The 23887-nt window shown below is 49.9% G+C and overlaps 1 protein-coding gene across 1 annotated transcript; it reads left to right on the top strand.

Annotated features, from left to right (window-relative positions):
* Positions 1-209: 209 nt before the first annotated feature.
* On the top strand, positions 210-23653 carry EMC1 (ER membrane protein complex subunit 1; the record flags this gene model as incomplete). Its single annotated transcript, XM_079720077.1, has 23 exons — positions 210-328; positions 3179-3303; positions 3986-4051; positions 4292-4385; positions 5247-5375; positions 6362-6488; positions 7039-7188; positions 7487-7654; positions 8167-8238; positions 8600-8662; positions 9323-9445; positions 10140-10236; positions 10572-10691; positions 12371-12570; positions 12720-12869; positions 14155-14316; positions 14656-14775; positions 17863-18000; positions 19872-20045; positions 20621-20831; positions 21746-21830; positions 23163-23292; positions 23474-23653. 23 exons carry the CDS (start codon positions 210-212, stop codon positions 23651-23653), a joined length of 3003 nt encoding a protein of 1000 aa, XP_079576203.1.
* Between the last annotated feature and the right edge of the window lie 234 nt (positions 23654-23887).

Here is a 23887-nt window from a genome sequence, read left to right as displayed (position 1 = left end):
CGCGTGCCTGACCCAATCTGCGCTGAGGCCCGCCTCTCCCTGCCCGGCCGCCGCCTGCGCTCTCCCTCGAGTCTCCAGAGCGACTTCCTGCGCGGGCGGGCGGGCGGGGGATCCCAGAGCCCTGGGCGCCCCACTGAGAGCTCCGCGTGCAGTTCCCAACTCTATGGTTCCGCGGAGGCGGAGCCTGCGGCCCGGTGCATGCCGGGCCGATGGCGGGCCGCGCTCCCATCATGGCGGCGGCGGCGGTGGCTTCCCGATTCTGGCTGTGGGCTGCCCTGCTCATCCCTGCGGCCGCGGTCTACGAAGACCAAGTGGGCAAGTTTGATTGGTGCGTACGTGGGGGAAATATTTTCGCAGTACTTGTCTTCTGTCTAAAAGGATGGGGGGTGGTTACCATGCAGCACGGCCGGCTGCATAACTTGCGGGGCCCAGGGGAAAATGAAATGTGAGACCCCTTGTTCAAAAATTAAGAGTTTTAAGGTGGTGACGGCAGAGCATTAAACCGAGAGTTGGAGGCCCTTCTGAGCCAGTCCCTGTGCGACTGTACAGGTCGCAAGCCCGTGAAGCGGGCTCTGCCATCCCGGCATGCCTGAGGTTCTGGTCAGAGGTCACGCTTCTCCATCAGGCCCCATTTCTGTGACTGTCAGGTTTCTGATCTCCTGGGTGTCAGACGTCGACAGCCCTCAGTGAACGCCGTGTTTCCCCACCCCTCTGGCCCAACCCTGCCATGGGCTCAGAACAGGACCACCCAAGGCTCACATCAGCCTTGAGGCACCATTCATTCTTTCCCTCACTCACTGGCTCACTCACTCACTCTTCTTTCATTCACTCACTTTCATTCATTCACTTACTCTTCATTCAGTCGCTCATTCAGTCGCTCATTCACACATTCAGTCGCTCATTCACTCACTCATTCATTCACTCACCCACCCCTTCCTTAAGGCCATGGAGTTGGCTCACTTTTGCTTGAATGTCAACTTGCCACTTAAGCATCGTGCAATCTTGGGAAAATGACTTAACCACTCTGTGCCTTGGTTTCTTTATCTGTAAAATGGGTTTACTAGTAGTCCATTACCTCTTTCAGTAGTTGTAAGGATGAATAAGACAATTCTTTTAAATTACTCAACACAGTGCCTGGCTCACTGAGTACAATCAGTTTGTTTCCAATAATTACTATTGAGGGAACACTTTATCCTTCCGAACCCAGCTCCTCTGTGAAGTCTTTTCTGTATCAGATAAATTAATTCGCATGTTTGTTGAGTGCCTGTTGTGGGTCAACAATCATTCTGGGTGCTGTGGACACAGAGATGGAAAGGAGCTCAGTCTAGGGGGGCAGGTATATAAGTTATGTGATATAAGACAGTGTGACAGATGCAACATGAGTCACATTTTTAATGATGTGGGCAGATGCTCACCATATAATACGTACAGCTGACTCTTGAACAACGCAGGGGCTGAGGGTGCTGACCTTCCCTGCGGTCAAAAATTGAGCATAACCTGTGGTAAGCCCTCTGTCTCTGCAGTTCCACATCCGCAGATTCAACCAACCACAGACTGTGTAGTTCTGTAGTATTTACTGTAGAAAACAACCAGCGTATAAGTGGAATTGCACAGTTCGAACCTGTGTTCTACAAGGGTTAACTGTATATATTACATATGTACAGCATGTGATTCCAATTTAGCAGAATCCTAGGTATATGCAGTTTATAAATTGAAAAGTAAACAGAAGGAAATACACCAAAATGTTGAAAAGTTTATGGTTGAAGAAAAAAAGTTCATGGATGGTGGTATTTTAGGCATTTTTTGTTTTCTTTTTTATACCTTTATGTTTTCTGCAAGAAGCAGGCATTACTTTTATTTTTTATTTATTTATTTTTTGGAAGTGATGGTTATGTTTATTACCTCAATTGTATTGATGGTAATGGTATCTTGGGTGTATGGGTGTAATGGTATCATGGGTGTGTCTAAAATCATCAAATTGTATACATTACTTATGTTAGTTTCTTGGTATATCAATTGTATCTCAATAAAGCAGTTAACATCTCAATCAACAATAGTTTTTTAATTTTTAGTTTCTGCTTTATAACAAAGTGAATCAGTTATACATATACATCTGTTCCCATATCCCTTCCCTTTTGCGTCTCCCTCCCTCCCACCCTCCCTACAGGCATTACTTTTATAGTCCAGATAAAAGATAACAGCATTTTAAAAAAGAGCATGGGATTTAGACTAAGAAGTTATTAATTTTGCATTCTAGTTCCGATAGTAATTTGTTGATCTCAACGGACTTTGGTTTACTCACCTGTAAAATGAGAGTGATAATATTTGTCCTATGTACTTCATAGAGTGTTTAGTGACTACAGTGAGATTAAGTATGTGGAAATACAGATAGAAACTGTCAAATGTCATATAAACCTGTCTCTCTATACTAGTGTAGTTTCTTCTTTTTAAAAAAAAAAATTAGACCAAACAACATAACAAGGGAAATTCAGTGTAAATGTCAGGTGTTTAATTTGCTAGAGGGTGAAATTCATGAACAGCAATATGCAACACACCTCCTCTGTACTTGGTAGTATGCCTCAGGAAGCTAAGTATTTTCACTTTATGCTTAGATAAGAGTGTTGAAAGTAATGGGGTATATTCCAAGGAAAGTATGAGTAACGAGTCAGATGGATCCTGAACGTAGCCTGGGCTAGAACGGGCTGCAGAGAACAAAGGCCTGACCCCGATCTATCAAGTTTTGTAAGAATATTTGCATAATTTTTCTCCAAAGGTCAATGAAAATAGAAGGAGAAGTTGGATTGTATGCTCTTCTCTCATGTGTAATGTGAGTGTCTAGTCTCACTATTAATGAGTACAGAGAGGACTGTAGTTTTGTTCTAGTGGAATTTGGCCAGGTGCTCTTTTGGGTGTTCCTTATCTTGAGATTAAACAAGTGCTTGCATTTAGAAGGAAGGCTGTTGTATTTCTCATCGATTAGGGTGCATTCTCTCTTCTTCTTCCCATTGCCTGGAAATCTTGCTTTTGGTCAGATCTCTTCGTTAACAAACATTTCTCATGCATCCTGAGATAGTTATGATGGCGATAACCTCATGTATTTGTGCAGTTGTCTTTTTCCAGAGCGTTTTGTGCAGTGATGGTTTTGGCCCCTTCCATTTCCCTGTCCTCTTTCCTTTAGGAGACAGCAGTATGTCGGGAAACTCAGGTTTGCCTCCTTGGAATTTTCCCCTGGATCCAAGAAGTTGGTTGTGGCCACAGAGAAGAATGTGATTGCAGCATTGAATTCTCGAACTGGGGAGATCTGTGAGTGAACTGTGTAGAGGGGTAGCTGGGGATGGCATGGCTGCCTGTAGTGGATCCAGGATGCCTTGTGGCTTGTGAAGGCCACGTGGCTGATTCCCCACTTGGGGACAAGTTGGCCAAAGATTGCATCTCTTATTGGATCCTGATCATTTTATTTTGTTCTTTTTGTTTTTTTGGTCTTGTCAGCTTTGAATATTTAATGTATTCCTATAACTGGCCTTTGAGTTTATTTCCTCAGCCCAAGTCCTGACTGTTCTTAAATAAGATATTGCTGCAAAAGACACATTATTCTATTTTGCACTAAAGTTTTGGATGTACCCCCCCCCCAATTACTTATATTGCTTTTATGGATGTTTGTAGGCATTAAAATCATGGAAATGTAATTTACAGTCACTACTTTTCTTGTGAGTCGTATGGATTTTGTGAATTTTGTCATTGTCCGTTTATATGTTTGATGGGGTGGTGGTGGGGATGGGAAGTGCGGAGACCTCAGATTGGGACAATAGTCGTTCCCCTCGTTAACCAGTGAGTGGGAGTGGATCATTGCCAGTTAGCTGTAATCCTTCCCTCCCTTGAAGTAAAATTGGGCACTTCCGTGCAAACGAAGGCCTCTTCGGTCCTCTCTTGCCCTCTTGGATGCCTTGCTGTGGTTCATAGTAACGTCGACTCTCCTGTCTCTCAGTGTGGCGCCATGTTGACAAGGGCACAGCGGAAGGGGCAGTGGATGCCATGCTGCTCTGTGGACAGGGTAGGTAGAGTCCTGCTTTGTCCCTATGATGGCGTCGGCTCCCTCTCCTCTTAGCTTGGTTCCTTCCTTTGTTCAGGGTCTGGTAGCGAATGGAGTAGGGGTGTTCCCAACAGGAAAGGACAGGCATAGTTTCTGTTTGCACTTATACATTAGAGACGAGGCCACTGCTCACAGACCCTAGGAGGCTACAGACAGAGCATCAGTTTGGGAGATGATCTCACATGGTTTTTTCTCTTCCAGATGCAATCACTGTGTCCAATGGAGGCCGGATCATGCGCTCCTGGGAGACTAACATCGGGGGCTTGAACTGGGAGATTACCTTAGACAGTGGCAGGTAGAGCGGAAGAAGCTGAATTTCATCTTGGTTTGGTTAAAGGCTTTGCTGGAACACAGATCTGCATAGATGGCAACTCTGGGCCTTTTGGCTTTTTTCCCAGGGGAAAAATACACTGAAGAGCCAGAGAACATCAGACACCCAGTTTTTGATGTTCTTGAGGTTATGGGACACATGTGCTTACTCAGCCAGCATTTATTGAGCACCTGTTAGTTGCAGAGCTCTGTGCTGGGTGCAGCGTTCATTCTTATATTGACTGCTTTTCCTAATCTTACCATGACACAAGAGCTTTGCAATGTTCTAGATATAAGAATGTGATATAATACATCTAGTGTTTTAATTTTATGCTGAAGAACAGTTGCAGCTACTGTTACACCTTTGCTAAAGTTGTTTAAATTATAGGGTTTACTTGCATTAGCTTATACATCTTCTGGTAGTAATTCATTTGGTAAGTACTTGGGGAGCCCCCAGGCAGTGGGAACCCACTTGTGAATGTGAGATAGTTTCCGTCATCAAGGAACTCATCATCAGTTGGGTGAGGCGGGCATGCAGCCCACTAATGACAGAACTGTCTAATGGCTACCACGGTAGAGGGTAGGCCTGGTTGCTGTGAGGTCCCAGGGGAAGGAGGGAACAGCCCTTAGGAGATTCACAGGGGTTTCAAGGAAACAGTACAGCCAAGTGGCTGAAAGTACAGCCTCTCAAGTCAGCTAGTGGAAAGCAGAGCCAAGATTAGGATCCAGATGCATTTGACCCCAAAACCTGTTTCATTACCTACCGAGCTATGGTGGTTGTGTTCCAGATTGTCCAGCCTGAGGCTCAGGAGGCTCTGGGCAGCGCTCACCCCGTCCCTGTGCTCAGTTTCCAGGCGCTTGGGCTGGTAGGCCTGCAGGAGTCGGTGAGGTACATTGCGGTCCTGAAGAAGACCACTCTTGCCCTCCATCACCTCTCCAGTGGGCACCTAAAGTGGGTGGAACATCTCCCAGAAAGGTAAGGCTGCCTTCCCCCCAGGTGACGGCTACCTCCTGCTCTCTACAAGCCCGCCTTTCTCCTTGGGGGTTGAAGCGTTTGCTTTGACTCAGGCTTACCTTAAGTTGGCATCCTGTGTAGCATGTTGGGCTCACTAGCTCTAGGCCTGAATTCCAAGGCTGTGGCTGCCTCTGGAGTTTCCTTTGCAGTGAAGAGAAAACTCTCCAGCTGGGCATGAGAGCCAGTCAAGCAAGGGGAGTGGCTCATTCGCTCACTCACTTTGGCAGGGACCCAAAACTCAAATTCCTATGGGGGGACTTCCCTGGTGGCGCAGTGGTTAAGAATGTGCCTGCCAATGCAGGGGACACAGGTTCGAGCCCTGCTCCGGGAAGATCCCACATGCCGCGGAGCCACTAAGCCCGTGCGCCACAACTGCTGAGCCTGCACTGTAGAGCCCATGAGCCACAACTACTGAAGCCCACGCGCCTAGAGCCCGTGCTCCGCAACAAGAGAAGCCACTGCAATGAGAAGCCTGTGCACCACAACGAAGAGTAACCCCCGCTCGCCGCAGCTAGAGAAAGCCTAGCGCAGCAACGAAGACCCAATACAGCCAAAAAAAAAAAAAAAAATTTACTATGGGGCCAGGTGTATAGCAATCATGAGCAAAGCAGGCCCTGTGGGGATTATGGGGAGCTGCAGTGTGCCTGGCCTACCTCGAGGGGGCAGCCTTACTCAGCTGATTGGTGCCCTATAGGAACGTAAGTAGGCCTAGTGTTACTATGTCTCACTTTTTAAGAAAAAACTAGAAATCTTGTTCTTACATGTTAAATCTCAGGTCTAAATGTTGACAATGAATTCAAATTAAAAAAAAAAGCTGTGAGCCAAACAAAACCTATTTGGGACTGCTAGTTTGTGACATCCTGGTGGCCTGGTTTTGGAAGACCCCTGAGGATACCCCTGTCCTGTGGCTAAAGCTGTTTCTCCCTGCTTTTCCTTCCCTCTCTCAGTGACAGCATCCATTACCAGATGGTGTATTCCTACGGCTCTGGGGTAGTGTGGGCCCTCGGAGTTGTTCCCTTCAGCCACGTGAACATTGTCAAGTTTAACGTGGAAGATGGAGAGATTGTTCAGCAGGTATGGTCTGGCTCGAGGAGCCCCATGAATTGTGGAGGGAACAGAGTCCTTCTTTGCCCTGGGGACCAGGGGACTCGGCTGGGCGGATGCAAAAGCCATTCATGGCCCCTGATTCTGGGCACCTGGAGGCTGCCTTCTGCTCATCAAGCATTTATTTAAAGCCCTCACATCTGCACATGGTGCTGTCCTGGGGTGGCTAAAAAAATTGCATAGATCTATTCATTGCCTGCAAGTATCTTATAAGATAATACTGTAAGGTAATAATAGGAAGCCATGTATGACAACTATAGCAGAGAAATGCTTATCTGAAATGTCAAGTATTAAAAAGGATCTGGTATAGTTTTCAAATGACCAGAAAGCCAATCCTGATTGTCTCCAGCTTCAGAGCTCTTGGGAGGCTGGGTGGGATGGGGAGAACTCCTTCGGAACCCACCAGGAAAAACCTCTGAGCTTAGGCCCCCCGGTGGGATCCAGTGCTGACGTAGCTTATGAGCTGAGAGGGAGATGTGAAAATCCCCATGAGCCTCCTATTTTGATGTCTTTCCTGCAGGTCAGGGTGTCGACCCCCTGGCTGCAGAGTCTCACCAGAGCCTGCGGTGTAGTGGATGAGGCTGTCTTGGTATGCCCTGACCCGAGCTCACGGTCCCTCCAGACCTTGGCCCTGGAGACGGAGTGGGAGTTGAGGCAGATCCCGCTGCAGGTGAGAGGATGCGTCCCCTGGTGCAAGGCATTGCTTTTGCTGCTTAGAGAAGCCTTTCTCCCGGTGTCACTGCTTCCTACCTGAGGCTTGGCAGCCCTTGGGAGGTCAGGCCTCTGGCTGAACTGGTGTGAGAGGAAATGGGCCACTCTCCTCTTTGGATAACTTGAATGGGAGCTCCTGGAGCCACATGCCATGGCCTCGTTACCCTCACTGGCAAAGTGGGGCAGAGGCTACCAGCCTGGGATGATCAGTGACTTGTCTGCTTCTGGCCCTTATCCTTTTTCTTCTTGTCTCCCAGTCTCTTGACCTAGAATTTGCGAGTGAATTCCAACCCCGGGTCCTGCCTACACAGCCCAACCCAGTGGATCCTACTCGGGCCCAGTTCTTCCTACAGCTGTCTCCAAGCCACTATGCGCTGCTGCACTGCCACCACGGCGTCCTGAGTCTGCTCAAAAACTTCCCACAGGTAACGGGAGGCAGCGTGGTTCGCTAGGATTCAGGAGGATCTAGCTGAGATATGGATGCTAGAAATCCCTGCCTTTGAATCTGGAGATATTTGCTCAAGCAAGAAAACATCTTTCCATGAGTGGTTTGAGAGGGGTTAGCCTTAGAGCAGAAGTGGAATTTTTTCCTTTTTTTTTTTTTTCTGAGAATTACAGAGGATTATTAGAGTAAAACTGGCACCTTCCTAAGTCCACAGGAGAGTGGGCATGTTAATCAGAGCCTCCCTATAGATACTAAGAGCAGCGTGGGATGCAGGATTCACCTGTGCCTGTGTTGGAGGTTGGCGAGAGGGCTGTGTTCAGCTGTGGCTGCACTGGGGCCTCCCCCTGCTCTCAAATGCCCTGGCCATTATGCTCCAAAGTTGGGAGCATTTTCAACTCCAAGGCCGAGGGTCCTTCCCGTGGAGGTGGCTTGGAGAAGGCTGCTGGCTAGGACAGGCCCTATTTAGGAGTTGACACCTTGCTTTATCCCCAGACTGCCCTAGTGAGCTTTGCCACCACCGGGGAGAAGACGGTGGCTGCAGTCATGACCTGTCGGAATGAGGCGGTGAGTATTGGGAATAACAGTACATGGGGTTTTCCTCCCTTATCTTTGCTAGGAGCCCTGAGAACCAAAAGTCTGGGCATATTCACCTAGTCAGTTTGAACCCGGGGGCAGGAGGCTGTTGAGCAATAATATCTCACCTCATCAGTAGGGCTTTCTGCACACCTTCTTTGTCCCCAGGAATGGGACGACCTCATGTTCATCTGGGACTGTTCAGGTTGTGTAGACTTTGTGGGCAGAAGTGGGAAATGGGATTTGCCTTCTTCCAAGGGCTGAGAAGATACAGAAGTGAAAGCTTCATTTTGGTGACCAGGAAGTGACCCTTTGGCTGAATTTTCTCCTTTTTTCCTTCTCTTTTCCCTAGCAGAAGCCTAGCAGTTCTGAAGATGGGTCAACGGGGAGCTTTTCCGAGAAGTCTGGTCCACAGGTAGGGTGTGGCGTTGGGCAGCGTGCCAGACCAGAGACACAGGAGGCCCCCCAGTGAAGCTGGGGGAGCAGCCAAGGCTGTGAGCAGGTCTCCTGGAATTCCCAGCCTCCAGTGGGCTTTGCTAAGTTCAGTAAATTAAACCATTTTTCTCTTGATCTTTTTTAGTTGGGAGATCAGAGAGTAGCATCCCTAGAATCTGTCCTTAACTACTTTCTCCTCTGAGCCTCCGTCTCTCCATGTCTTGTGGGGTGTGGCTGGTGGAGCTGAGTGGTAGTCTGAGCAGTTGCACTGAAGCAGAGTGTGGGACCCTGGCCAGAGGCTCCAGTTTCTTCTGTGGCTTCCATCTCCTAAGTGTTTCCCAAGGGGGTTGTGATTTCCCTGCCTACAGTCTTACTAACTCTTTGGGAAGTCTCTGCTACACTGAACTGGCTTCCTTCTGGAACAAGTATGTATAGCGGTTACAATTTTTTAAATTTACTCAGACACCTTATTTCTGCCTTAGGACTTAGCTTTTCTATTTTATGTCCCTTTGCGTACGTTTCCTCTTCTGGCCTGGGTCCTTCTCCAGGGTATTTGCTCCCCCCTCCACCACCCCCGCCCAGATTCTTGGACTTCCTTCTGGGGGATCCCCGTAGTTGACCCTTGTTGTCTGTACCCTAGGACTCGCTGGCTTGCTTCAACCAGACCTACACCATTAACCTCTACTTAATGGAGACAGGTCGGCGGCTGCTCGACACCACAATCACCTTTAGCCTGGAGCAGAACGGCACTCGGCCAGAGCGGGTGAGTCGGGGCTTGTGGGCTTCTCAGCCTGGGGCTTTCTTTCGTTGGGGTCACTTCACAGCCATGGGTCCCAGAGTAGGATTCTCTGGACGTGGGCTCCAGTTCTACCTGAGCCACTGACTGTGAATAGCAGTAAAAGCAGGTACCATTTAAGCCAAGTCGTCACTGCGCCGGGCCCGCGCTATGCTTTTTTACTTACGCACTGCTTGATTTAACCCTCTCAACAGCCATGTGGTTCTTACTGCCCTCATTTTATAAGCGAGGAAACTGCCTCATGAGATTCAGGACCCTATCCAGAGTCACTGCCCGACATTCCCTCTGTGCACGTTCAGTGGGGTTCCTCAGCCTCTCTGGGCTGTGGCTTCTTCGTCTCTAAAACGGAAAGTCTAATCCGGGCCTCCTGCTCGCTTTGTTGGGTGTTATCGGTGCAAGATGAATGATGTGGTAGCCGAGAAGCACTCAGGTTCCTTCATGGAGGGGGCCTGAGCTAGCGCCTAGCACGGTTGCTGTGTCAGCTCCTAAGAATATGTGATATCTAATTGGAGGCCAGGTAAAAGCTGTATTGTTCGGACATCCAGTAATGCCGTGACCTAGACTTCTGACAACTCCTCATGCTTTGAATCTTGGGGTCTGGTGCTCTGAGAGGCATCTGGATTCTTGCTGGCTACAGTGGGCTTGACTGTTTGGTTTATAGATGTACATCCAGGTCTTCCTGAAGAAGGATGACTCCGTGGGCTACCGGGCCTTGGTACAGACGGAGGATCACGTGCTACTTTTCCTGCAGCAGCTGGGTGAGTGGACCTCATCAACCCATTTTTTTTTAGGCCTGCCCATGAGTTCCATTCACACTCTTTATTTGGGGCTGTAGACAGGCTTCTGGAAAAGATTCAAGTGGAGTGTATCCTGAATATTTTTTTCCAGAGCCATATGTCACCTGCCTTTGAAAAATTCCTTAGCATTCTTGGGAGACAGAACTTCCCTCACTTGACCTCCTGATTCCGGCCCCTTGCCCTGCCATTTCTCTTTTTGGTGCAAGCGGTGTGGTGGTCTCTGAGTCACTGAGAAGAATCCCTTCAGGGCATGAGGGAGGTGGGCCTGACTTTTGTAACCTTGGTTTCTGCAGCAGGGAGGGTGGTGTTGTGGAACCGCGAGGAGTCCCTGGCCGAGGTGGTGTGCCTGCAGATGGTGGACCTCCCCCTGACGGGGGCGCAGGCCGAGCTGGAAGGGGAATTTGGCAAGAAGGCAGGTATGAACTGAGGGGGCTGGGAAGCAGAGCTGCCGGTGCGGGTGCTCTGGGACTGGGCTTGGTAGTTGCACCACAGGAGAGGCTGTCTCACGTGTCCCTGGCTTCCTGGATGCACCTGTTTTGCCGGTCTGTTCTGAACTAGCTCTGTGACCAGTTTCTGGTGTGTTTGTGGCCCTATGGTTTATGTAACCATTCTTCTATCTGAAAGGAGTGACCTGTGACTCCCTCTAGGGAAAGAGCCTGATGAAAACGAATCTTAACTTAGTGTAGTAATAGCTACCCTTGTTTGGGTACCTAAGATCTGCCAGGCACCGTGTCAGGCACTATATACCCGTTGTCCCCAAAGCAACAGTCACACCTTTCCAGAGAGCATGACCGGGCTGGTCAGTTACTGTGGTAATAGGCCAGTGCCCTCTGAGACCAGCCATGGTCCCAGCACCCAGGATGAACTCGGTTCACTCTCCTCTGATTGAGTCCTGTCCCCTCCTCCCTCCATCCGTTCGTCTAGCTAGCCAGGTGGTGTTTACTGAGGGCCTGCTCTGGGCCAGGCACCCTGCTAGGCACTGCAGATTTTCTTAAACCGAGGATTAATTTGACTTTACCATTTATTTCCGCTGCCTGGATCCAGCCATTCAAGGTAAAACCTGCTTCCTGCTGCCTTTTTGCTCATTGCCTGCCCACACGGCTAGCTTTTGGTTAATTAGTTATTTTCCCTGACTTGCATGAATGAGGTATATACCGTGTGTGTGTGGACTGCTATGCCTGTGACTCGTCCTGTTTGCCCCTCACTTCCCTTCCTTGAGCTGAGGTTAATGGAAAAGCGGATAAGCAAAGACACTGCTCCTTTTCAGTTAGCACTTACCCTGTACCCCACCCCTTGGGAAATCCGGTGTGTACATCATGTGGTCTAATCTTGGCAACAGCCCTATGGGTTACTTGCCATTTTACAGATGAGGAGCCAGAGGCTAAAAGGTTAAGTACATTTCTCCAGGTCATCCAGGTGGTAAGAAGTGGAGCTGGGATTTTAATCCAGGTCTGCCAGACTCCAGGGGCCATGCTTTTTACCATGCTACCTTGCTCTGGGGACCAGGCTAGTCTCTGGAGGAGACTTGAGGGTGGTGGCCTCATGGATGGAGGAAGGGGTGGAGTGAAAGAGAGCCCTGGGAATGGGTTGAAAGTAGGTTAGATGGGTGCAGACTAAACCGTTGACAGCGTAGGCCTAAAGCAGCGGGAAATGGAAGTGCCTGTCCGTGACACACACACACCTGCACCCTGGTACCCCCGCACCCCGCCCTCTTCCGGCTTTGTCATGGCGCCTGGAAGCCTCCCTCTGGCCGTTCTAGATGTGGGGTTGTGGTGGAGTCATTCACAGCATGGCTGCATCCTGCATGGCCGATCCCTGCCCTCTTAGTCTCCTATTCCAAGATTTCAGGCAGGTGAAGTGCTGAGAGCCAGGTGAGTAGGTTTTTGGAGTTCCTGCATGGCTGTGTCTAAGTGTGAGACTGTTGGCGTCAGCCACAGGACTGCCCCTTGGGCTTGCGGCCTGGGGTGTGGATGACTTGAGTTCTCCACAAGAGAGGGAGAGGGCCCTCCTTAGGAAGAGGAGGCGCCCCCTCGCTGGAAACACCTAGTCTGATGAGGAGTGAGCCTCAGCTGCGTTACCTTTTCCTTGACACCAGACGGCTTATTGGGCATGTTCCTGAAACGCCTCTCGTCCCAGCTCATCCTGCTGCAGGCATGGACCTCCCACCTCTGGAAAATGTTTTACGATGCTCGGAAGCCCCGGAGTCAGATTAAGAATGAGATCAACATTGACACCCTGGCCAGGGATGAATTCAACCTGCAGAAGATGATGGTGATGGTGACGGCCTCAGGCAAGGTGAGAGGGGCTTAAGCCAAACCTCCTGAGGTTTTGGGAGTGGGGAACAAAAAGCCTTTGGAAGGGGATCGCGCAGGTTCTAGTTTTCAAGGATAGAACTAGTTTTGGGGTTTGCCTTTCCAGTAGTGAGCCAGGTATTTATTTTGCAGCTTTTTGGCATTGAGAGCAGCTCTGGCACCATCCTGTGGAAACAGTATCTCCCCAGCGTCAAGCCAGACTCCTCCTTTAAACTGATGGTCCAGAGGACTACTGCCCATTTCCCCCACCCCCCCCAGTGCACCCTCCTGGTGAAGGACAAGGTGAGGCCGCTACCTCTCATCTGAGCCAACATGGGTGTGGTTTTTGTTGTTTTGTAACTTAAGTTCCTCCTAGGCCTTTGGAATTCTCTGAGAGTTAAAGGCAGGGAGTCAGGGCTTAGAGCTCTGTTTCTTCCAGTTTTTTGCCTGAGTGGAGGACCATCCGGGGCCCATGTGGAAGTGACTGTAGGGTAGGTGTGACATCACCAGGTCCCTAGTAAGCCAGCTCCGCTTCTTCCCAGGCATGGGCGGCTGTCGGTACCTGAATGGCTGTTTGCTATTCTCCAGGTGTTGGAGGGCAGGACACAAAACTGTTTATGTCTCTGACACCCAGCAGCAAATGGCTTTTTGCAGATTCATTCCGCCATCATCAGAAAGGGGACTTGGCGGGAGGGTGGGATGAACTGGGAGATTGGGACTGACATATATACACTATTGATACTATGTATAAAATAGATAACTAATGAGAACCTACTGTACAGCACGGGGAACTCTGCTTACTGCTCTGTGGTGACCTAAATGGGAAGGAAATCCAAAAAAGAGGGGATGTACGTATACGTATAGCCGATTCACTTTGCCGTACAGTAGAAACTAACACAACATTGTAAAGCAACTATAGTCCAATAAAAATTAAAAAAAAAAAAAAAAAGGGGGACTTGGTAGATAGTCTCTGGAATGGCTGCCATGGGGCTGCTGAGTTGGTCCTTGACTTTTTTGTTTATTCCTCATTGTGACCCGTTCTTGCTTAGCTTTGGGGCTAGAGGCAGTTAAAACTTTTTTTTTTAATTAATTAATTTTTTTGGCTGCATTGGGTCTTCGTTGCTGCACACCGGCTTTCTCCAGTTGCGGCAAGAGGGGGCTACTCTTCGTTGCGGTGCGCAGGCTTCTCACTGTGGTGGCTTCTCTTGTCACAGGGCACGGGCTCTAGGCACACGGGCTTCAGTAGTTATGGCATGCGGGCTCAGTAGTTGTGGCACACGGGCTTTGTTGCTCCATGGCATGTGGGATCTTCCCAGACCAGGGCTCAAACTCGTGTCCCCTGCATTGGCAGGCTGATTCTTAACCACTGCGCCACCAGGGAAGTCCCAGAGGCAGTTAAACTTTTACCCTTTTGACACATCAGCCTTCAGACACTTTCACCTTTAGCCAAGACTTTATTTTCCACAAGGAGGGCAAAGACTAGGGAGTCTGCCATAGCTGAGCTCAAGTCCCAGCGTTCCAGGTTTACCCGTAGGATTTGCATTCTTTTTCTGTTGCTGGAGGCTGACCGTTTGCTTTCCCATTTCAGGAGACGGGAATGAGTTCGCTCTATGTCTTCAATCCCATTTTTGGGAAGTGGAGTCAGGTGGCCCCCCCAGTGCTGAAGCGCCCCATCTTGCAATCTTTGCTTCTCCCCATCATGGATCAAGACTATGCCAAGGTGCTGCTGTTGATAGATGATGAGTACAAGGTATACCGTCTGCAGAGTGGCTGCAGAACTGCCCAACCAATCAGGTGTGGGAGCTGGGTGCTCAGACAGTGGCTCGAGGGCCCCAGATGGGAGCCGTCTGCCGTCAGCACTCATTTGTGCTTGAAGGCTGTCTCTAAGCGACTTGATTGCTCTTTCTGCACTTGTGAAAGCTCGGACTCTTAACTCAGTTTAAGCCCTGATTGAGTTTAGTAGACTTTAATTCTTTAAAGATTTGCTGTTTTTTTTCTTAAGGCCCTCTTTGACAGGAAACAGTAATGAGTCTGGAGAAACTGTGCTTAGAGATTCCTTTTCCCTTAACTCTTTTCTGGGGTTTTCAAGGTCACAGCTTTCCCGGCCACTCGGAATGTCCTGCGACAGCTCCATGAGCTCGCCCCTTCCATCTTCTTCTATTTGGTGGACGCGGAACAGGGACGGCTGTGTGGCTATCGACTTCGAAAGGTAGGAGGGGGCATCCTGGCACGCCCCTTTGTGGGAGGGGTGTAGGTGTTTTCTCGTTATTTGGCTAAGGAGTGAAATATGCTATTCGTTGTGTTGTAAACTTAGCATAATCCTGATGTCAAAGGCAGTCATTTTTCATCTATTCCACGGCAGGCGCGGTTCTAGCTGCCGTGGAAGGGGCAGTGCACAACAGTCTTTGCCCCTGTGGAGCTTTCATTCCTCATTCCTCCTCTATAGCAGGGAGAACGGGCGTTTTCTCCATTCTTAGAAGGGCGGGAGGTGGGAATGGTGATTGAACAATAGTACTTTCTATATGAAGATGGTGTTATTGATCCACTTTTCTTTTTCTTTCATTTTTCTTTTTTTTAATTTTTGGCTGTGTTGGGTCTTCGTTGCCATGTGCGGGCCTTCTCAAGTTGAGGCGAGCGGCAGCCACTCTTTGTTGCGGTGCACGGGCTTCTCACTGCGGTGGCTTCTCTTGTTGCGGAGCACGGGCTCTAGGCGGCGTGGGCTTCAGTAGTTGTGGCACGTGGGCTCAGTAGTTGTGGCTTGCGGGCTCTAGAGCGCAGGCTCAGTAGTTGTGGCGCACAGGCTTAGTTGCTCTGTGGCATGTGGGATCTTCCCGGACCAGGGCTCGAACCCGTGTCCCCTGCATTGGCAGGTGGATTCTTAACCACTGCGCCACCAGGGAAGTCCCTATTGATCCACTCTTGATTGAATGTGCGCTTTGAATTTTATTTCTAGAAATGGGATCGACTTACTCCGATCCTGACATACTTGAGTCCAGTGCTTGCAAACAGTGATTCACACTGGCTCTGAAGTCCAGCTCTGAGCTTCACAAGGGCTGGCCTTGGCTCCGATAGCAGGGCTGTGTAGAGGGGTAATTTGTGGCGTACTCCCCAGAGGGCCCTCCCATCCTGTCTGTAAGGCCTTTGGAGGGACACCACAGCATAGAGGTTCAGAGCTTGGACCTGGCTGCTTGTGCGGGAAGCCTAGTTTTATTTATCACTTACTCATTTTGTGTCCTTGGGCAGATGACTTCTCTCTGATCCTGTTTTCTCGTCTGTAAAACAAAATGGTAATAGTACTATATCAGAGGGTTGTTGTGAGCAGTTGGAGAGTTAATACATGTAAGTCACATAAAGCAGTGCCTGCTACACAGGAAGTGCCATCCAAGTTTTACCTGCTGCTGTTTAAAAAATGCAGTGTCCTTTCCTGACATTCTGTAACAGCTAATCTTTAGCATAAATAATATAGGAAATGGTCTGTCCAGAAAACGTGCTCTTTACCCTGTGGGTGAAAAAATACTGTCCTTCTGAGTTGATGAAAAGGGCACCTTGAAAGAGACAGTTCTTTGTGGATAGAAAGGTATGACCTGGAGTGTGGGTGTCATCATAAAGATGGTGGGGGGACGGCAAAGGAGGCGGAGCTCACATGGGAAGTCAGCCATGTGAGGGGTGGTCTTCCAGTCTCTGACCTCTGGTGGCCTCATCGGTGACCTTGCTCTCTGGGAAGGTTTTAGTGAATTCTAGTGTTTTCACAGGTGTCCTTGGTAACGGAGCCTTATATGTTCTTAATAAAAATTTTTATTATTTCAAAAACATTTACATTTCAAAAAAATTTAACACATGAGTACATTCTCATAGTATAAGATTAAACTGATACAGAGGTACAGGAGCAAGATGTGAATGGGCCCTTTCAGGCCCATTGCCAGCTGCCTCCCTGGATGGAATGCCGTTCAGTGGTCTGCACGCCTTCTCCTGTCCTGTCTCTTGCCTCTGTGTCTATAGTGCTGGATAAACGGCTTACAGACCACACAGACATGAGCTTTACATATTTTCTTTCTGACCTGAAATGGAACTGACCTATATTTAACTAATAGGAAATCTGCTTTTTTCACTTTATGTTTCTTTACCTCATTATTTTGTTAAACCCATATCTCATTAAAATATAATACTGAGAAAAGCGCACAATCCCAAAGTTACTACTCAGTGGCCCTTCACAAAAGGAACACACTTGTGTACACGGCAGTCATATCAGGAAGCAGTTTAGCACCAGCGCCCTGGGAAGCCCTTGTGCCCCTTTCCAGTCACTACCCCCCCACCTCACCCCCCAGGGCTCCGTGTAATTCCACAGTGTGGATGTATAATAATGCATTTAACCACACAGTTTTTATTGGTTTCTTTTGACTGTAAAGAATGTTTCTTGTAATATTCTGAGGTCCCCGCCAGCTTAGTAATTCACTGCTGGCTCAGTGTACAGGGAACTTAGATTTTAGTAATAAGTGGTAAATTTTCTTTGAATTATTCTTACTCAGATAAACAATGGGATACTATTAAATATTCCTCTCCTTTCTCCCTGGCTTTAGTATCTTTCCGTTTTTTGACAAGAAGTAGGATTTATTGGTGATGGGAGTGAGGAGGGGCAGCTCTACGGCTCCCATGAGTACAGGGCCCGCCGTGTGTACAGGGCGCCACAGATGAGGGGTGTATTTGACCGCACAGCCAGCCGGGAGGAGCTGCTTTTCAGCCACCAAGTCCTCCAATTCATCTCTATTACACTTAGTAAAGCCGCGCTTCTTGGAGATGTGGATCTTCTGGCAGCCAGGGAACTTGAACTTGGCTCCACGTTGGACCTCAGTCACACGCTCCTTGTTCTGCAGCTTGGTGCAGATGGATATGATGACTTGGCTGGCCGCTGGGCCCTGGGGCTTTCCAAAGGCACCTCGCAGGGCTGTCTGGAGCCTAGACTGGGGACAGCATGAGGTCAGACATGAATGTCCACTGGAGAGGACCGTCTCCCAGGTCCCCTCGGGCAGCCCAGATAAGCACCTGGTGCCTCCACTGCCCAGGAGGCTGCTGTTTGCAGCTGAAGCACACTGGGCTTTACTAGTTTCCTTACTTGAACTGAGAGTTCCAAACTTCTTCCCAGACTAGATCCCGTGTTGCTGCTTCTCTGGGAGCTCTGATCCCTGTTTCCTCCTGCACAGAGGACCCAGCTGAACTGCAGGATGTGTCTAGCCACAGCTGTCGCGGGTCTAAGGGTACCTGCCTGATGACCAGTGCTGGCTCTTTTGCCCCACCCCAGGATCTCACCACTGAGCTGAGCTGGGAGCTAACCATTCCCCCAGAGGTGCAGCGCATCGTCCAGGTGAAGGGGAAGCGCAGCAGCGAGCACGTTCACTCGCAGGGCCGAGTGATGGGGGACCGGAGCGTGCTCTACAAGGTACGGCCAGCCGTCTGGCACAGTGCACAGAAGCACGGGGTGTAATTCTGGCCGTGGGATTTGGTGGCTATGGGTCCCTGAGTGAGTCATTTAATCCCTTTGAGCCTTAATTTACTGTCTGTGAAATGGGCATGATATGCCCTTCTCCTGGGATTGTTGTGATGATCACATGAGGCACTCATGCTTAGCATAGTGCCAGGCATGTGTGGCCACTACCCAGTGGATGTTAGCTGGTATTTTTAGTGGTAGTGCAGATAGACCTTTCTGGGGTCAAACCTTAGTCGATCCATCGGAAACTGCATCTCTGAAATCCAACACTCTAGTTAGTGGTGAGGGCGGGGAGATGGAGAGGTGACTAGTCAGTTGCAGAGCTATCCTATGAGGGAATGTAATCACTGTGGTGATGAACATGAATTACAGCCTCTGGCAGAGGAGAGACTGAGTTGGAGGAGGAGGCGTAATAGAACAGGGCAACATGACCAAGGAACTCGACAGGGCAGCTGCTTCACTAAGCGTGAGGCAGAGCACAAGCCTCCAGCTGGACAGCCCAGGTTCAGACTTGCTGTTCATCCGTGGGTAACTTGCTTAGGCTTCTTGAACTAACCTTTTTTTTTTTTTTTTTTTTAATTTGGCCACGCCACGCAGCTTGCGGGATCTTAGTTCCCTGACCAGGGATTGAACCCGCGCCCTCGGCAGTGAAAGCGCAGAGTCTTAACCACTGGACCTCCAGGGAATTCCCAGGAGTAGGGCTCTTTGGATTCATATTTGTTGTGGAGATTTTTTGCCTGCTTTGTTGAGACTAGACTATAGGGGGCCGAGGAGGGGAGCAGGCAGACAGGCTACTGTGATAATCCAGGTGAGGTGATGGTGGCTTCAGCTGGGTTGGTTGGGGGAGGTGAGATGGGATCAGATTCTGGATACTTTTGAAGGTAGAACCAATAGGATATGCTGATGGATGGGGTGTTGGTGTCTGTGTTAGAGAGAAGGGAGTCAAGGACGACTCAGAGGTCCCAGGTATAAGACACTGACACTCGGGAGGCCTTGTGGGGAGCAGGTTTTATCAGGGGTAGAACAGGAGTTCAGTTTGGGGCATGTCAAGTTTGAGATGAGACACGTAAGAAGTGATACTGATATGGTGGTCTGTTAATCAAGTCTGGAGTTCAGGGAGAGGTCTGGCTTGGATATGTAAACTCAGGCGATGCCAGCACCTGTAGATGGTGTGAAAGCCACGAGATTGGCTGAGATCACCATGAGAGCGAGTGTAGACAGAAACGTCCAGAGACTGGGGAGTGGACGAGGGGCCCACAGAGGGGGCTGAGAACGAGTGGCTGAGACAGGCAGAAGGAGAACCAGGGCACGGGTGTCCTGGATGCCAGGTAGAGAAGGTGTCTCGAGAAGGGAGTGATCACCTGTGTCACCTGGTACCAGTCTCTCAAGTCAGATGAGGACTGAGACCCATCCATTGGTGCGGTGGTAGGAGGGCACTGGTGGAGAGTCATCGTGTTGCTGGACCCATGTCCTTCCGTCACTGAGTGGGCCGGCCCGGGTTGTATCTTGAGTTACCGTTTGCTTGCCCGTGACTTGAGCAAGTTGCTTAACTGCTTCAAGACATTTCATCTGTGAAACGTGGATAGTGACATCTATTTGCAGGGTTGTCTACGAGATTCAATGAAATGATGGAGGCAAAGTCCCTGGCATGGCCCCCAGCCTCCAGCAGACACTGAACGAGTGCAGTGACGAGGCCCTCTAAACAGAAAGCTCTTCCAACCAGAAAACCCTCTTCCTCTGTCAGCCGGAGAGCTCTGGGCCTGCCTCCCCGCCGCTCATGCTACGCTGCTGTGGTTCTGAAGCTTTCCTCTCCGTCTCCCCAGAGCCTGAACCCCAACCTGCTGGCTGTGGTGACAGAGAGCGCAGATGTTCACCACGAGCGCACCTTCGTCGGCATCTTCCTTGTGGACGGCGTCACCGGGCGCGTCGTCCACTCTTCCGCGCAGAGGAAGGCCAGGGGCCCCGTCCACATCGTGCACTCGGAGAACTGGGTGGTGGTAAGGCGTGGCGCGTGAACTCAGGGCACCCCCCCAGGGGCCTGATGTAGCATAAGAGTACGTGGCTGGTCTCCCTGCAGCCTAAATCCTTTCCTTGCCTATTGTTCCAGAAACCATTTGCTACTTTGCGTTTTCATAGAATTCAGAGCTCCTGGCTGGCAGCAGTGGGTGCTGGGTAGGGGGTTGGTCTCAGGAATCAGACTGCCTGTTCTTCCATTTCCTGACTGTGCAACCTTGAACTAGTTACTTAAGCTTTCTGTGTTGTATTATATATGAAATAGGGGTAACAACAGTCACCTCTATTTGAGTTTAGAACAACGCCTGGCATGTAGTAAGCGCTCAGATATTAGCTATTAATCTTCTGACTTCTAAGAACCTTGAGAATTCCTTTGTCTTGTGGTGAACTTGGATAGTCTAGGTACAGCTACCCTGAAGGTGAGTAAACTTGGTAGCTGGAAGGAAGCTAGGGTGCTGGTTGTTTCTTTCCTTCCTGGACGTGCCTTTGCATGTACGTTCCCCTTTCCAGCTGAACCAGCAGCTGAGCCCCAAGCAGCTCCCTCCTCTTCTCTCTGCAGTACCAGTACTGGAACACCAAGGCCCGGCGCAACGAGTTCACCGCGCTGGAGCTCTATGAGGGCACCGAGCAGTACAACGCCACGGCCTTCAGCTCCCTGGACCGCCCGCAGCTGCCCCAGGTCCTCCAGCAGTCCTACATCTTCCCCTCCTCCATCAGCGCCATGGAGGCCACCATCACCGAGCGGGGCATCACCAGCCGACACCTGCTCAGTGAGTGACCGGGTCCCTTCAGGCAGCCGCACTGAAGGACGCAGCCGGGATCAGTGAGGAGGGCTTTATATCAGCAGAAAAAGTTCCCTCGTCTGGCTTTGCCGTCCATGAAAGAGCTGACACATCCCTCCTCGTCCTTGTTTCTGATGAACCACTTTCATGTCTCTGTTCTGTTTTCACCTCGTTTGGAAAGTTGAGCCCTGATACCATACCCAACAGGTAGCCTGTGCAGGTGGGCTGCAGAAACTGGCAAGGTGTAGGGTCTCATCTTCATGTAGTTCAAGTTCAGGACTCAACTAGACAGGTCGCCCCATCTCGTTGATTTTACCAAAGACATTTGGGACTGTCAGATTTGACAGGCACTTGGTATTACTATTGTACCCTCAAATATGAGGAAGACAGACTGCTTGGTAATTTCCCGAGTTTAATTCCCACCATTCCTGAAACCGCTGGGATCTCATGTTGCCCGGTCCTCCGGCTGCCCTCCCCCCACCCCCATCTCCCACCAGCGTCACTGCTTCAGCCAACCATAGGCTCCTGTTTGGCTGACAGCGAGGAGGCCTGCTTAGCTGGGGCAGGTATTGCTGGAGGAAAGGCGGAGGATGAAGAAATCCAAGTGGGCTTCCATGCTCTTCTCTGTCATCATTACCCAGTTCTTGAGTCTAGCTCTTTATTTTCTGATGTCTCAGGATGATATGTGAAGAAACTAGTATGTTCAAAAGTGGGAACCTTCATTCAGACCCAGGTGCATTGGATTATTGTTTTTGGCCATTTAAGGGAGCCTCAGTGACCCATTTTTTTGGTTTTAAATTCTATTTCAGTTTCTGTGATAAGGACATTTTTGTAAGTAGCCCTAATCGGGGATCAGGTCAGTGTGAACACTCACTTCTGTTGACTTGTTTCTGTGTATGTAGTTGGGCTGCCTTCCGGAGCAATTCTTTCCCTTCCTAAGGCCTTGCTGGATCCCCGCCGGCCCGAGATCCCAACAGAACAAAGCAGGTGAGACCCTTGTGGGTAGTGCTGAAGGCTGTGACCTTAAGGAACTTAGCATCTTGATTACGTTTGGTCCTTGGTCTGCTGTGCACTGTCCTGCTCCGCTGGGGATGTGGCAGTGAACACATCTGCCCTCATGGAGCTTACATTCCGGTGGGGGTGATGAGGTGGATAATAAATAAGATAAACAAGTGAAATAATGCTGTATTAGTGTGCTTGTAAATGGCAAGGAGAAAAAAACTAAGAAGGGGTGTGGGGTCTAGGAAGGGTGTGGAGGGGCGCAACTTGAGAGGGTGGCCTGGGAAAGCCCCTCAGAAAAGGCGACTTTTGAGAAAACACTTGAAGGAGGTAAGAAGCTGGCCTTGTGGATGTCGAAGGAGAATGTTCTAGGCAGAGGGAACAGCCATCACAAGTGCCCTGAGATCATGTCTGGTAAGTTACTGGGAGGGCTGGAGGCCACTGCGGCTGGAGCAGCCAATGGTGGAGACACTGGGAAATGAGGTGAGGGAGGTGCTAGGGCCTGGGTCACGTGGGAAGCCAATAGCTGTTGATGTTAGTTTTCTTTTTTTTTTTTTTTGGCTGCATTGGGTCTCTGTTGCTGCGCGTGAGCTTTCTCCAGTTGCGGCGAGTGGGGGTTACTCTTCATTACAGTGCGTGGGCTTCTCTTGTTCCGGAGCACAGGCTCCAGGCACGTGGGCTCTAGAGCGCAGGCTCAGCAGTTGTGGCGCACGGGCTTAGTTGCTCCGCGGCATGTGGAATCTTCCTGGACCAGGGCTCGAACCCGTGTCCCCTGCATTGGCAGGCAGGTTCTTAACCACTGTGCCACCAGGGAAGTCCTAGTTTTCATTTTTGTGTTTCCAGCCATCATCTCTGCGTATTTTCTTGCCTCCATCCCGGACTCTCTTCCCTGAGGGGTGTGAGGAGCTGTGGGCCGGGCGAGGAGGCAGTAGATGTGTCTTTGCACGTAGGGAAGGGAGGACGGTTTGGAGCGGGCGGAGGTTAAAGCTCGTGGACTGAGGCACTCTGGAGTGAAGAGCAGGAACTGGCCTAGTGGCTCAATGTTTTGGTTTTAAAATGGCCCTTTCTTCCTCTAGTATGAAATACTGGTCGTCTGTGGTTTCGTTTCTTTTAGATTCAGGACAAGGTAGGAATCCAGATCTGTCTTACTCTCCATACAGCTTTCTTTGTTGCAGCCCTTCCTAACATTCCCTGATGCACGTAGACCTTGGAAGAAGATATGAGGCTGATACGTGGCCTGGAAACCTCCCAGGGCTCAGGGCAGCCAGGAGATCCCCTTACAGCAGTTTTGAATGCCGGTCCTGGTTGATGTTTTTGCAGGGAGGAGAACCTGATCCCGTATTCTCCAGACGTACAGATCCACGCAGAGCGGTTCATCAACTATAACCAGACAGTTTCTCGAATGCGAGGTATCTATACGGCTCCCTCGGGCCTGGAGTCCACTTGTTTGGTGAGTAGAGCCCCAGCCCAGCCTGTGCCACCTTGTCCACAGCCACCCTGTGTGACACCTGCTATTTCTTTCACCCTTGGGAAAACAGCTGAGGAGTCTGTTTCCTTTGTGACCAGAGTTTGTGGTTGTGGCGGGTCACTGGTGCCTTTCTTATGGATTTCTCATTCTCTCTGCCTTCCAGGTTGTGGCCTACGGTTTGGACATTTACCAAACTCGAGTCTACCCATCCAAACAGTTTGATGTCCTGAAGGACGACTATGACTATGTGCTAATCAGCAGCGTCCTCTTTGGTCTGGTCTTTGCCACCATGATCACTAAGAGACTGGCACAGGTGAAACTCCTGAATCGTGCCTGGCGGTAAAGACCTGAGACCCACTGCCGGAGAGCAGAGAGCCAAGGGGAGTGAGGGTCAGACAAGAAGCTGCAGCTGCAGTTTGACAGGTCAGGGGAGGATGTGTGTTGGACACTCATCTCAGTTAAGAGCTCTTTGGAAGAAGATGGGCTCTCGTGGAGACTCCTTTTGGGATACGTCTGATGTGGAGTCATTGGTGGTGGATGGAGGCTGAACTCACTCTCTCAGCCGAGATCTCAAAGC

The sequence above is a fragment of the Hyperoodon ampullatus genome (assembly GCF_949752795.1).
Source record: "Hyperoodon ampullatus genome assembly, chromosome: 2".
Lineage (NCBI taxonomy): Eukaryota > Metazoa > Chordata > Mammalia > Artiodactyla > Ziphiidae > Hyperoodon > Hyperoodon ampullatus.
The sequence above is the reverse complement of the archived record's forward strand: the minus strand, read 5'-3'. Positions and strand labels throughout refer to the sequence as shown.